Source organism: Melopsittacus undulatus, chromosome 3 (genome assembly GCF_012275295.1).
Source record: "Melopsittacus undulatus isolate bMelUnd1 chromosome 3, bMelUnd1.mat.Z, whole genome shotgun sequence".
NCBI lineage: Eukaryota > Metazoa > Chordata > Aves > Psittaciformes > Psittaculidae > Melopsittacus > Melopsittacus undulatus.
The window spans coordinates 90,269,513-90,284,499 of NC_047529.1; the positions used below are offsets into that span (position 1 = coordinate 90,269,513).

Below are 14,987 nucleotides of genomic sequence, written 5' to 3' on the forward strand. Positions count from 1 at the left end.
GCTGACAAGCCTAACAACAGAAAAACATTTTCTTCATCATGATATCTTGTAATTTCTCCTATTGCCTCCGTGGGACATGAAGAGTATAAAAAATGATCACATTTTATAAAATGGAAAGTCATCTTTAAATATCCAGTTTACGGGGTTCCAAAAATGACAAGAAAAATGCAATTACAACAGAGTACTTGCACTGCTTTATGTTTTTTCACTCACATTTGGTTGAAAAATGTTTTTAACATGCATTTTTATGAGACTGTGGGTCATGAGAGCAGCTAACTTCAGGAACACTTTTTTTTTAGTTTTAAAAGACATGTCTGTATTTTAATCTCTGCATGAGAGAAAACATTTCTAAGTCATATGAAAGTATGTCAATTTGAAGAAAGGAATAAAAGGTTTGTGCATTGTTGTCACTCTTGCTGGATATTAAAGGTGACAGTGTACCTCCTGCTGCGTAATTGGATAAAAAACGGGATTGGAAACATTTGCCCAGTCCGCAACATCAATATTCTAGCCTTCTGTATCTCACATTTATATATAAAAGTGTGCAGCAACCTTAATATAGTACAGGGTACAGAAATACCTCCTCAAACAGATAATTCTCCAGCATCAGTAGCTAGGTTTGGAACAAAAAGGTACAGAGCTACTGAAGAGAGTCCAGTAAAAGGCTACTAAGGTGATGAAGTGACTGGAGTGTCTCTCCTGTGAGAGGTGGGAGAGACTGGGACTGTTCAGCCCGGAGAAGAGAAGGCTCAGGGGGGAGCTCATCAGTGTGTATGAATGTTTGAAAGGGTGGGTTTAGTAGAGGTGATGCAGGTGGTGTATGGATGCTGTTGTGCTGCACATTGTCCAGTATCATGTAATTCTTTTCCTCCTTTCCATTTGTGTTCACTGGCTGCCTTGCATTTTATACTGAAGTTGTATGTTTTGAAGACAAGGAAATATTTTTATCCTGGTTTGGTAGCACAGTAAGTATACGATAACTAAAAAGACAATAAAAAATTTGATAGGTTTTTAAAAATATTTATTGATGTATTAAGTTCTAAATTATTATTACATTATTATACACATTATTTCTTAACTTCTGGATTTTTTTGTATATATTTTTATATGGGTAATTATTTATTTCTATCGAAGTGCTTTTGCACCGAAGTCCCACCCTGAACGTAGGTCTAGGTCAATAATAGCTTTTGCTTGCTTTTCATGTGGGACTCCCAGATGGAGTTGAGATTGGATTTACTGCAAGAAAGGGCATAACTTTTCAGAGTGCTAAGAACATACTCAGTAGGAAATCAGAATCATTACTCCTGACTGCCAGTATGAGATATTTTGTTTCTTTATTTATGATTAGCAGTCGCCATGCTTTCTGAATGTGGATTTGTTACATGTCAGCATGTAGCTATATCCATTGTTACACCAGCTATTTAAGGCTGACCCGGATCATGTTAGTCATAACAGGAACTAAATGTCAGTGTTTTGCCTGTACTGGTACAAATCCTTGGACAGTTTAAACAATATCAGATATAAGACCATAAAGCAAGCTGTTTATCTCAATGTATTCACATAAATAGCATGGAGATATCCGTTGTCCTCATACAAACATTTTCCCCAGTTTCATTCATCAATGTCCCCTTTTCCCAGCATAGGTGGTTGCAGTTTCTAGCTTGGTTTATTTGGGCAGGTTTTATTACTGCTTCCTGTGCAGGAACAGATGTGGCAGGCTTTATATGCTTTGCAAGATGTAAATGTTCTGATGTGCAGCTGTTTTGGTAGAAATGTTTGTTTTTAACATGGCAGCCAAAATATCCATACCATTGACTTGGTTCTTGGGTGCAGATGTTGCTGACAGACACCCAAATTACTTATACAAACTTATTATTAAACTAAGTTCAAAGCCGTATTAGCCTTTCTTGGTGCAGCAGGTGACATTTATGAGCTGATCATAAGAACCACTCCTTTACAAGGCAACTCCAAATATACCTAGTAGGACATTGACTCTGAGGAGTTAACAGTCTTTGGCTTTGATAACTAGTGGCAGCAAAGGACAGTCTTAGAAGGAACAGAAACCATGTACCATTAGTAGATACACACAAATCAGTGTGTTGGAATCTCTGTTGGAGTTTGTTTAGGGGAGGAAGTCCCTACTAGTTATTTGCAAATATCTGATAGGGCAGATACTAGAAATTGGCAAAACAAAACTATTCTATTCTGAGAAATTATTATGTCAGAAATCATTATAGCGAAAAACTAATACTCATGGTTAATTTAATTGTCTAAATATGTTTTTACAACTTCTATTCTAGTGAGGTTTGAGGGACATATTATTATTTAAGGGAGCTGGAATAGCACCATACTAAATCACCTCAGCTGGAAGTTTAAATCACCTTTCTTGGTGCTGTGTGAGGATGAACCTAATGAATAGGGTTTTTTAGTGGTAAAACTGGTTAAAGAGGTTTCTGCCACACCCTTTATCACCTCCCTCAGTATGTGCTGTGCTGTAAGCTTTCATTAGTGAAATGAACTAGGTCAACAAATCTGCTCCTCATCACTTTCCCTCTTTGTTGTTGTTGCTTTGTTTGGAGGATTTTTGTTTGGGTTGGTGTTTGTTTGTTTGGGTTTTTTTTTAAACCCAGATGATTTCATCAGTTCAGTTTACAGTGCCTCTTCCTTCCTTCTTTCCAAGCACACAAACCCAGTTCCACTAGCTCAACTGAGAGATAACAAATTTTAACATCAGAATGTACTTCCCCTACTTAAAAGTGCCTATCATAGTGGATTTTTTTTCCTCCTCCTTTCTGCCATATAGGAAAGCTTATCTCAGCCTGGCTGGAATTCAAAGTTCTCAGGTCTGTTTAACAAAACTGTGTGGGTGAACTTTGAATTTTCACCCCTTTTTAGCATATAACTGTTTTAATATCTGGTTTTAATGGTATTGCTGTGTCTCAGACCTCTGACTGAGTTCTGAAAAGTGTTTTCTAGCAGCACAGTGCAACTGTTTTGCACATTTTTAGCTATGGACCAGTTTGTATGTCTGTCTACAGCCCTTTACATTCCTTTTTCTCTCTACTGTAGGGAAGAAAGGCTTATGTGCAAGTGTGCTAACAGGCTGGTTTAACTACCTGCCTATCAGCTATCTTTAAAACTGGTCCTTCCCAGAGCACATCCTAGAAGTAGAAACAGCAAAATAACCTTTCTGAAATCGTTTGATTCTGAGCAGATGCTTAGGCATGTGTAGGCATGCTGCATTATATAGCATATATTTTTATAATTGTTGTCTTATTGTATGATAGGTGACCTTTTGCCTGCAAATTTGTGGCCTGGTCAGCTGCTGTACATGACATAAACTTCCTAATCAGCTACTTCAATCATAATGTTGTTGGTCTGAACTCTGTAGGGCAAGTTTCTGATTACTTTGGTTGCTGCTATGCTCTTCCTTGCAGTAGAAAAAAATGAGACTTCCTTGTGATCTCTTACAACACGGATCTACCATCACCTGACAGTTCTTTTTATCTTAGGAGATCACAGACCAGTTATGAAGAGGGATGTATTTCACTGTTAAACACAGCAGAAAATGTCAAAGGTTTATAAAAATAAATGTATAAATTATTTAATTATTGTCATTGACCTTCATTGTCATCATCATCATATTCTAGTGAGTCATGTTACACTTGGGATGAATGAAAGATTTTTGCATGACTTTAATAAGTAGCACATGATTCACTTCATCTATGGGGCATTTTGAGATTATGAGCATCCTTAAAGGGCTGGCTTCTCTTCAGAGACACTGACTCAAACCAGCAAAGAGATGAGCAGCTTGTTATGTTGTGCTATTGCGTTGGGGTTGTGTATTATGACTCTGCTGTCTGAATGGGTCTGTTGGGGAAGACACTGTGTGTGCTGAAGATAACCACTTCCACACCCTGACAGGCTTAATGGTGCCACGCAGGGCTTGTGGTGTTGCAGAAGGGTCATCTGAGGCTAGGGGGACCAGAGGGAGCAATGACTTGATAAAATCTGTGAGAGAGGGAGAACAGCACCTGGCAGGAGAAAACTGACAACACAAAACCATTGACTGTTTAATTCATGAAGGGAGAGAAGTGAGCTTTAATGCTGTGGATGGTGGTTCCCCTTCATGGGACCAGCCCATGAGAACAATCATGGACATCAAATACCCTGGGAGTGTAACTGAGGGGCAAGGGAAGGAGCCAGTGCTGCAGCCTGCCTACTTCCAGGCTTCATCACCATAGCCTGAGAGGCAGTCTGTGGGGAAACTTTTCCAATGTCATGGCACTTCTGATTGTCTGTTACGTCACTTGATGCCAGATCCACTTACACATTCAAACATTCACCCTTCAAAGCAGCCTCTGGAAGTCCAGGCTGGGTTGTCAGAACACAGAACTGCGGCACCTCTGTACTGTGGCACTAAATGCTCAATTCAGGGTCCCAAAATATGTCTTTTAGAGGCCGCTGTCTTTTAACAGAGAAGACAAATTATTGAGCTACAGGAAGGACCGAGCTATGAAGAGACAAAGCAGTAATGACATCAAACTGCTGATATTGGTCAAAGCAGTATCTGAGAAAGATGAAAGGAGAGAACACCCAGTGCCAACAAATACCAAGCTAACACAGGGTGGAAGATTATTGTGAAATACCAGTATGCAATGCTGGGTTTGACGTAGGCTGTTATGAGTTGGACATTGTTGTAAGCTCCCTAGACACTCTGAAAAACAAAGGGTGATGGTATATAAAAATAGAGGGAGAAAAGATATCTTATCTGGAATACAATGATCAATTCTGCATATTTCTCTACAAAGTGATCAAACAGGAACAATTAGACACAGGTAAGACAGAAAACTAAAGGAACTTGCACAAGAGGGATACAAACCACTGAAAAGTACAGAGAAGTCATGACGAAGCCTTTTTAGAAAGGTATAAGAGCAAAAGACTAACTTGAAAAACAGCAAAGGGAAGAGTAGATATTTTATTGAACACATAATTGACTTATATAACTTGCAGCAACAAGATAAATGTAAAAAGATTTAAGCATTTTAAGCTTATTTTTTAAATGAGCACTTTTGTAGACTATGATGACAATCAAAATTACAGCAGAACAGATAAAGACATTTTTGTATATATCTATATATAAATGTATATATATATATATATGTAAACTTATGGCAGTAGAAGTTCTCCAAGTCATAAGAGAGTAAATTAACTTTTAAGGAAAAAATTTGCATATAAAAACAGAACTGAAGCTCAACTGTCTAGATTTTGTGGGGTTTTGTTCTTTATATGATCAATCAAACATGGGCTGTCTCAACACACTGAGCTAGGTGGAGCATTGATTTTACTTAATTTGGCAAATCCTGCTGGTCTTGCATGTGTTGTTTTTTGTTTTTTTTTTTCTGTGAGTTTAAGGAATGGTATCACTAAGCAATGAATAGACAATACAAGGGATTGTATTGAATAAAATTCTTTTATCTCTGGTGTTGCTTCTGAGTCTGGGCAGCTTGTCTGAGGGTCTGATTTTTCAAAGGTCAGTTCCTTTAACTGAGTGATTGTTATCTGATATTTGCATTATACATATGAAAATACAGCATCCAGTAAATCTTGTCTGTCTTCATAATCAGTAATACAGTTATCAGATATGCTACATGGGCAGTTTAATTCTAGTCACCCATACCCATAGTGAGTCTCCTGGTAGAATAAAGAAATGTCTTCATAAGTGGTCATCTTTTTGTGAGCATCCTTTTTTCCTAACAAAAAGAGGATCACAATTGCAGTTGTAATGCATTTGAATGTTGCAGTTTCCACTGAAAAAGGCAAATTGGCATACTATTTATTACCAATCATTTATGTAGAAGTAGCATTTGCTAGGTACTTTATGGAGACATTATAGAAGGGAATTTCCCTGAAGAGGTTACAGTGCAGAGAAGCTACACACTGGTTCAGGAGCAGAGATGGGAGGCAATAGAGCACAAGTGTCTGAAAGCAGACATGGAATAATCTTCTGCCTCAGATCTGTAATTTCCTCTTTTTTAAAGTATGGCTATGTTGAGCTTTTTTACTGACTTTTGCACAGTGATGACTAAGATTATAGGGATTGTAGGAAAAGTCACATAAAAGCAATTTCATATGGGGGGAAAAATGGATCTTTTTCCTCCTCACTTGCTATAGCCTTATAAATTGTGACTGATTTAGCTCAAGCTTTTCAGTATAATCATTCCTAATTGATTACTCTTCCATTGCTTTTGGAAAATGTCATCTTGCTGCTGCTGCTGGTTGAATGGATTCTCAGTTGGAAACTGTTAATGGTCTTTAGTACTATAGTTCCTGTAACTGTTAGCAGCTGAGGAGCAGATACATAATCTCCTCAGTATCTCTAAAGTGAACTTGCAAGAGACTTTCTATGTCTGCAAGCTCGGTTTCTGTTTGTCATGTATAGGCTCATTATACTGCACCATCCATAAAGTTACCAAGCTTCATCTAGCTACATTTGAAATACAGCTGCATTCTTTCCCCAGTACTGAAAGTGAATGGCTGCTCCAGAACTCTTCTCTGAAGCTTAAAAGCCTTTTGCTAATTTCCAAACTAAATTTATTCATGCTATAACAAAGCTATTTGTTTGTGTGGCGATATTATTCTTCATCTAAAGCACTTCATTTCCCTTGGTAGCACTTGTATACTTATGCATTAACAGGGAGATACTGTATCACTTTTCAGCCTCCATTCAGCTGTGCCAAGGAAGCCACCACTTTTATCTTCCTCTCATAAACAGTCTTTATTCCCCTGATAGTTCCCATAACCTTTCTCTGCTCTACTTCCAGTGTAATTCTTTAAATATAGATATCAGAATGAGGTAAATAGTCCAGATGAGATCTGTTCTGCATATTACTCAAGTAACACACCTATAATTCTGCTTAAAGAAGACACCTTGATGTGAAGAAGCATTGCAATTGCCTTTTTTTCCTTTGTGTCTCATGGGTCAGTTTTAGATAACCTGTGATCTACTCAAAGCACATATCTTTCTTCTCTTCCAAACCTGGGGTTGGTAGTTGCAAAATGCTTTCAGGAACACGAAGCAACTGAGGCTGGCCCTCTTTATGGATGGGAAGATAGGGAAAGATAAAAAACAGAATAGGAGAAAATGGTTAGTTCTTGGAAGGAGGGGAACGTCACAAGGCTTCTTCCTTGGAGGTGTATGTTAGAGCTTGTGCAATTCAGCAAACTCATAAATGACCTGGAAGCGGGAGGTAACAAAGTTTACTAAAGATACAAAATTATTTAAGGCAGTAAGGGTGAGATGCAGGGCAACAGGGCAATAAAATAGCACTTGAAAATGAGTGTGGATAAAATGTTAAGTCATGTACACAGCAAAGCCAGCCATAGTTTCACGTATGAAGTGTGGAGCTCTGCCCTTATGAAGTGGGATCCCTGCATACCTCTGAGAGGCAACATTCTGGGCAAAGAAAGTGTCAGGTCAGTGGCAGTCAGAACTGCCAGTCAAAAGTCCAGCATTATTAGGGATGGAGTAGAACACAAGGTAAGAAATTTCTGCAACTTCATAAGATTCATAAGATTCAGCTGCATCTGGTGAGCCCTGTGCAGTTCTGTTTCTCTTATCTCAAAGCAAATAAAGCAAGCAGAAGGTGAGCAAGAAAAGAATTCATTAATTAGTACAATGTTCTGTAGTTGAAAAGACTGAGCTTGGGTAAATTATGCATAACGTCATGAAAATTCAAATAAAACTGAAGTTTCCTGTTCAGTTAGCTAACATGGAGAAACTGCCTCATGTTTCTTTTCTAAGACTTCGTATGTCATAGTGATAAGACATTTTGCCCGCCTTTCCTTGCCTGGAAGTGTCTGTATGTATCTTAAATAAAAAGAACATTTCCTTTTCTTTTCTTACTTCACTGGAAAACTTAAAAGAGTAATGCATCTACTATAAAGTTTATTAATACAGAGGAGAAATCTCTTATGTTCTTATAAAACCTGAAGGCATTTGCAGAGCAGCTGGTTTCACAGGGGAGCAGGCAGGGGGTTCCCAGGAGACTTAGGGGAATATCTGCTTGGTCCAGTGTTGCACTGGGCAAGACTGGGTGAGTGCAGAGTGACCGCAGTTCAGAGAGTAGAAGCAGCATAACCTTGTGTGCACTGGGCTCTGCCTGTGCTCCTCAAGACAGCTAGTTGCGGTAGCTCTGGAAAACACGTTGTTGTACAGCACGAATATAACCTGAATGAACTGGCAGATTTGGGGCTGCAGAATTGCTAGGGCCTGTCTGCACTTGCTTGGCTTGATATCAGTGTATAGAGTGCCGAAACTAGATGTCAAGAGATTTCCTCTTCCTTGCTGCAATGAAAACAAAATACTTTTTTGGTTGGCAAGCAGAAGAAAGCATTCCTGGTTTATGCTGGATTTACTGTTCTTTTTTGTGCCTATGATTTACATTTAAAACCAGGCTGACTGGCACAGTGTGCTTTGGCAGAATAGCTGCTTGTGCTGGGTACAAGATAAATAACACACTTTTGTGGAATTGAGATTGCTGGCCATTATCAGCCTTTACACTAGTAGATTCATTCCTGTACTCTGAACAGATCACTGTTGACATCTCTGGTGTGTAAATGGCTAGCCATTTACAAAATCCAGCCACAGTGGTTAGATCCCAGGAGTTCTGCTGTGAAGATATTTGTTCTAATTTTAGATATCTTTTTGGGTCATCATCTAAAACCCCTGCAGAAGCATGGAAGTATATAGCATGGATGCTGATTGTAATACTTCAGTGTAATTTAAATGATTTTCACGTAAGGTTGCTACAAAGTAAAAGTAAGAACTTTTTGGTGAAGTATGGATTATTCCACTTAACAAGGTGGGTAGAAAAAGCTACATTATTTTGTAAAACTAAACAAAAAAGTCAGCAGGAAAACCCAGAATAAAACACAGATTTCCTGGCATAGGCTCCCACTCTGACTAGGCATTAATTCCTCCTCTAAAATAAGCATTTATACAACTACCATCACAATTTTGAAATATAAATTTATTTATTTATTTATTTATTTACTTTCTAATTGCTAGTACTTAGGCTTTGTTTACCCGCTTAAAACAGACCTTTGAATGGCATTTGTGAAGAGTAGCAGAATTCAGAATTAGCAATAGTGAAGCATTTATGAGAGGGGAAGGGGGAGGTTCTCACATAGTATAGCTAATATCAAATTGGCATGTGAGCTGCCTGCTTCAGCTTAACCTGTGCCTCCTCTGCTTTCTTCCAGGTTATGGACACACAGTGCCTTTATCTGATGGAGGAAAGGCCTTCTGCATCATCTACTCAGTCATTGGGATCCCATTTACACTGCTTTTCCTGACAGCAGTGGTACAACGCATAATTGTATATGTCACCAGGCGTCCCGTCCTGTATTTCCACATTCGCTGGGGCTTCTCCAAGCAGATTGTTGCAATCATCCACGCTATAGTCCTTGGGTTCATCACTGTCTCGTGCTTCTTCTTAATCCCAGCAGCAATATTTTCTGTTCTGGAAGATGACTGGAATTTTTTGGAATCTTTTTACTTTTGTTTCATTTCCCTGAGCACTATTGGCCTTGGAGACTATGTGCCAGGAGAAGGCTACAATCAAAAATTCCGGGAGCTGTATAAAATTGGAATTACATGTAAGTGTCAAACTAACCAGCTAAATAAAAGGCATGTTATAATAATAATTATAGTAATAATTAAAAAAAAATATTACTTTCCCTCTTCATTCTATGGATGGTGATTTTGTGAGTTGTCACCTAGCAAAGTGGGCATTTGTAGGTAGCTGTGCAAGGAGAAATCCTTTAAATAAACCTTTAAATAGGGTTAGTTTTCTTAGTTAAGAAAGAAAAAGCTAAGGCCAGAATGCCATTATGCTAAACCATAGCTGATTACTCTTTTATTACTAGTAGAAAAAAAATTCTAATTGTTATGAAAATGGTTATGAGCATCTTGGGCTAAAATTTCAGTGCATCACAGACCCAGGAAGATGATCTCATAAAGTGAGATGGGAGGTGGTCAGACAGGAATAGAGGAGCAATAGGAAATGAGGCAGAATAGCAAAGTTTCTGACTCCATTTGTGACAGAAGGTAGCTGAAGCTGGCACTGGTACATAACAGCTGTCAGAGAGACAAGTAGACAAAGATGATAGCAAATCAAGACCACAAGTGTTACGTTTATATTGTTTCATTACATTTGACACAAAAGGAAAGGCATAATGATCAATGATTTTACAAAGTAGAGCTAAGAAAATTACCTTTGTGTTGGCATTCTGAATTAATATATGCTGAGGGCATTATTCTCCAGTGACAGTGTTTTGAAGCATCCCAGCTTCTGATACAGTTTCAGCCTGCACAGTCCTGGCTCATCAGATGCACCACCTAAAAGAGCTGAACAGCCAAACCAAACCTTTCCTGTCAGGTCCCCTTCTTAGGCTGGTATGCATTTGTCTCTGCCTCTGTACATTCTTAACGTAGGTAAAGTGTCCGTGAACTTGGTTTTGTGTTTTATCTAAAGAGAGATTGAGCATTGAATTCTTTCATTCCATGAAGCAGGGCTTTGAACTAGCCAACAGAACACTTTCTGCTGCCCTCATTGCTGGAGGTTTCCCCTTCTACCCATTGTGTTTAACTTACCAGCAGTAGCTGTTAATCACTACCCTATTGATCAGCAGAATAGATATGGGGATGCTAAATGATGAACTGAATGGAGAAAGTCACACATAGTAATGGCCTTGTTAAATATTCTAGCCATTCTGGAAATTCAAAGTCAGAAGAAAAATTATGGCTCAGATTATCCTTTTTCAAAATTTAGAACACTTAGGAAATAAATTTCAGGAAATACAAGAAGGAAAAAGAAGCATATGTTTGGAGAGGGGGGAAAAAAAGGCACAGAGGCCTATTACCCATATGAAACTCCATTTCCAAAAGGCAGTCTGTGAGACCTATTACCTTTAAAAATCAGTCTTTACAGCACCAAAGTTATCAGTAATACAATACATGCAACACTTCCAGGTTTGGATAGTTTATGCATATTAGTAAAACATTGTAAATGATCTTCCAGGTGTTACCAGATATAGCAACTTCATTGGGGTTTTTTTATTTTCATTTTATTGGGTTTGCACACGTTTCTGGTTGCTTTGTTCTCCCATTCATTTCAGGGTGTTGGATACCTTCTTGTAATTTCCAAGGAAAAGAACTCAAAAGTTTTCGTGAAATATAAGTGATTTGTCCTGCTAAACTGGTACAAACAACAAATAACCATATTTAGCTGCCACATTGTTCCTTCTATTTGTAACATGTAGGAATACTAAGGGAAAATCTTTTGAAGAGCACTTAATCATGAAGGTAGTAAATAAGTGGGGGAGCATACATGTGGTAAGTTTTAGTATTCTGTTTCATTTAATGTCTTTACCCTTGTACAGTTGTAACAAAACTTAAAGCCACTAGTGTTACTTGGGGGGGGGAGGGAGGGTTATGTGGGTTCTTGTTGATTGTAGAATGAAAATTGAAAAATAGGATTTTATAATCTAAAGTGCGTTACAGAGCTCTGAAACTGGGTCATAAAGGAAATAAAAATGCTGTTTGGAGGTGACAGGGATGAGAAAAGTTACAGGGTTAAAACATTCCAGCCACTTAATTTGCTAATAGTTGAAACACTTTTTCTTCTTTCTTTCTTTTTTTTTTTTTTTTTGCACCTAGGTTATCTGTTGCTGGGCCTTATTGCAATGTTGGTGGTTCTTGAGACTTTCTGTGAACTCCATGAGCTCAAAAAGTTTAGGAAGTTGTTTTATGTGAAGAAGGACAAGGAAGAGGACCAAGTGAATATAATAGAACATGACCAGCTCTCCTTCTCTTCCATCTCAGACCAAGCAGCCTCCATGAAGGACGATCAGAAGGCAAACGAGCCCTTTGTGACTTCCCAGTCCCCAACCTCCAATGACAGCTCTCTAAACAATTAATACAGGGGTACCCAAACTGTTGTTTGGTGCATTTATGCTACTTACCATAAGAAATAGAACGCCTCATTTTTTTTTCTGAAAATATAAAAGCTGGAAGACTGTGTTACTTTAACAAGGACTCATCATTTCTGACATAGAAAAGACTTCTGGGAAAAATGTGGGAGCCACCCTGGGAATAGGGAAAAAATGTAGGATGTGGCTGGGAACATTAGGCCATTTTGCTTGAGGGATAAGAAATTAGGTGTACTGCTTTCAGAGGTGCCAGAGAAAGGTTTGCACAAGCAACTTCATCCAACATCTTTAGGAGAGTAGGCCTTCACTGACATCCAACTCATTTAATTGCACACCCCATCTTGCAGGTGGGGGACAGAGCAAATTTTGGGATATGTACTTTTGATTATCCAAAGTGTAGTCACAGATTTAATCCAAACATCAAATATCTTAATCTGGAAAACATTTTCAGAGTAGCATCTATAGATTTCCTGGAGGTGGGTGTATCTAGATCATCCCTCTATTACCCAGTAACTTGCAGGTGCAGATAATAATTCTAGGAATCAAAACACAAGGCTCTGGTCCCTCTTTTGCCATTACATTCCAGTTTCCTACCTTGTTAGAAGGTCACCTAATCACAAGAAAAATGTTGTCCTGAAGAGAGTGTGCCTTGAATCTTCCATGCTGTTTGTATGAATACTTTTGTAAACTCTGAGAGATAACAAGACCAGTTCAAAGTGCTGGGTGAAATGGGGCTGCAGGGAAGGGAAACAGCTTCATTTCATTCCTCTGAAATGGGAAGGAGTGCATTTTTAGCTATGTGGAATGGGATGAAAAAGAGTCAGCATATGTCACAGTTGGCATAGTCATGTCCTTGTTGGCATAGTCATGTCCTTATACCATTCTCCTAGTAGATGATTAAAATCTATTCGGCAGAAGGACTCAATGCTGTTTCTTCTACAGTCCAACCCAGCGTGTACTCTTTGCTGAGCTGATAGGTAAATGGAGGAACAGAAATAGTGTCACCTTTGAACGTAGCCCTTTTTCTTCTTTTGCTTTTCTAACTAGTACTAAAGCACTTCAGAGGAAAAGGGAATGCTTCAGGGCAAAACAATTTTTCAGTTTTTCATATGGCAAGAAAAAAGGAAAAATGTCACATTTGGTTCAGATGGAACCGAATTTTTTTCCCCTTGGGAAAAGTCACTAAAACGTCAAGATCTCGCTCAACTTCCAAAGCTGGAACCTCTTTGGCTGTAACAAGAGAGGTATTTTAGTCCAGCTACCAGTCACTGTGCTGAATGCAGGGACCTTAGAGGGAATTTCTGTGAGCAGGAGATGAGACTTAAGTGGTTGTAGTACTCTCTCTTCTGGCCTTAAGTATCTATAATATGGGAGTCTTAATAATGCTTTGCAAAGAACAAAAGATCTGGAGCACAAATAGCCATATTAGAACAGCCTCCCACATAGGTGTAGTGTAGAGGAGAGCCTTTTCTCTGCAAGCAAGCATGCCAGATTGTGTGTAATTTGGCTTGTAGTGTTTAGAGCTGAATATTTTACTGTAAAAGAAAAAAATAAATCAGTGTGTCCAGATTTAGCGCACATGGGAAAAATACTTGAAAGTAAATAACCCAGAATATACTGTGTTTGAGCTTAATTATAGCTTGCATCAAACAGATTTTATATCTTTACTGGAAAAACTTACTTTGTGGTTAAATCAGCTGAAAGTCTTCAATTAAAAATTATATTTATAGAAAACCATAGCTAAAGGTTTTGGTTGTTTTGGGTTTTATAGATTAGGTGAGAGAGCATACTGTCTTTGCATGTTCCCAGGAAAGTGGCTATTTTTATACTGCTTAAGTGAACACAATTCTATTTATAATGAATGTTAACCAATATATATGTACATATATACATAAATATATTTATATACTGTACATATATCATAAATCACCAGAGTTTAACAGGCTTAGGAATGGCATTCTAGATTTTTTTTTTCCCTAGGCATCTCTTTATACAGTCAATAATTGAAAATTATGGCTTTAAAATGACATATAAAATTAAGAATACTGTGCTACAAGAAACATTTGTACTTTTTTTTCAGTGGAATTTTACTCATTGTTTTCAGTACCTTAAAATTCAAGATTTCTTTTTATTTCAGTGTAATATTAAGCTCTAAAGGATATGCACAGATGCTAAATATACAGAGCTAATTTTGCAGTGTGTACACAATTGCAAAATGTAGACACATGAAATGAAAGCACAGAATTCAAAGCAGAAGCGATAAACTAAGCAGTGTACTGTGATATAGGTATTTGTTATTTTAAACTTAAATAAAAAGTCTGGCTTTTGCCTGCCTGCCCTATGAAGTGGAGATTGTTTTCTTTAGTGGTGTGTGCATGCACATACTGTAGAAAAATCCTTTCTGTGTTTGTCAAGATTGTGCACCCTTTAGTTAGCCCTCCTCAGCTCAAGGTGGGACCATTAATGCCAGAGTGTTAGCTACCCTTGATATTAACTGTAGCTTAGTACTATGTTGATTATTCCTATAGAAAAAAGGCATTCCAAAGTGTGTTTGGTTTTTGTTTCAGATACTGACTGATTATAGCAAATAAAAAATAGTGGCATGAAGTTTATCTTGTCTTTATAAGCTAACTACTCCAATATTTGAGGAAATCTGAAAAACTGTCATTAGCTTATCAGTACTACTGATGAAAAGAATGACCTTCATTTCCTACAGCTTTTAAATCTTTGTGTGAAGACAACGCACAAGATCAGAATAGTTAAAACTGGAATCCGGATTAGAAGGAGAAAGATTATTGTGCAGGAACTGTAGTACAATGTGTGTATCTTTCCTAGAAGCAAACCGTGAAGAGAGTGCATATAAATCCAAATGGAGCATAAGGTAATTATACAATGGTGCTGAAACAGAAGTTGCAAGAGGAGTTTGAAATGTGAGCAAATTACGTGTACACAGAAAAGAATTGCCTGGGTCCTGTCCTCACTCCTCTCTTAAA

General features: G+C 38.0%; 1 protein-coding gene across 1 annotated transcript in view; it reads left to right on the forward strand.

Moving 5' to 3' along the window:
- Window positions 1–14,339, forward strand: part of KCNK1 (potassium two pore domain channel subfamily K member 1) — a 34,285-nt gene extending 19,946 nt beyond the window's left edge. Inside the window, exons 2-3 of the mRNA XM_031046260.2 lie at window positions 9,265–9,660; window positions 11,723–14,339. Of these exons, the coding sequence (XP_030902120.1) occupies window positions 9,265–9,660; window positions 11,723–11,982 (656 nt within the window). The 3' untranslated portion in view covers window positions 11,983–14,339. The remainder of the gene's footprint in view (window positions 1–9,264; window positions 9,661–11,722) is intronic.
- The last annotated feature ends 648 nt before the right edge of the window (window positions 14,340–14,987 follow it).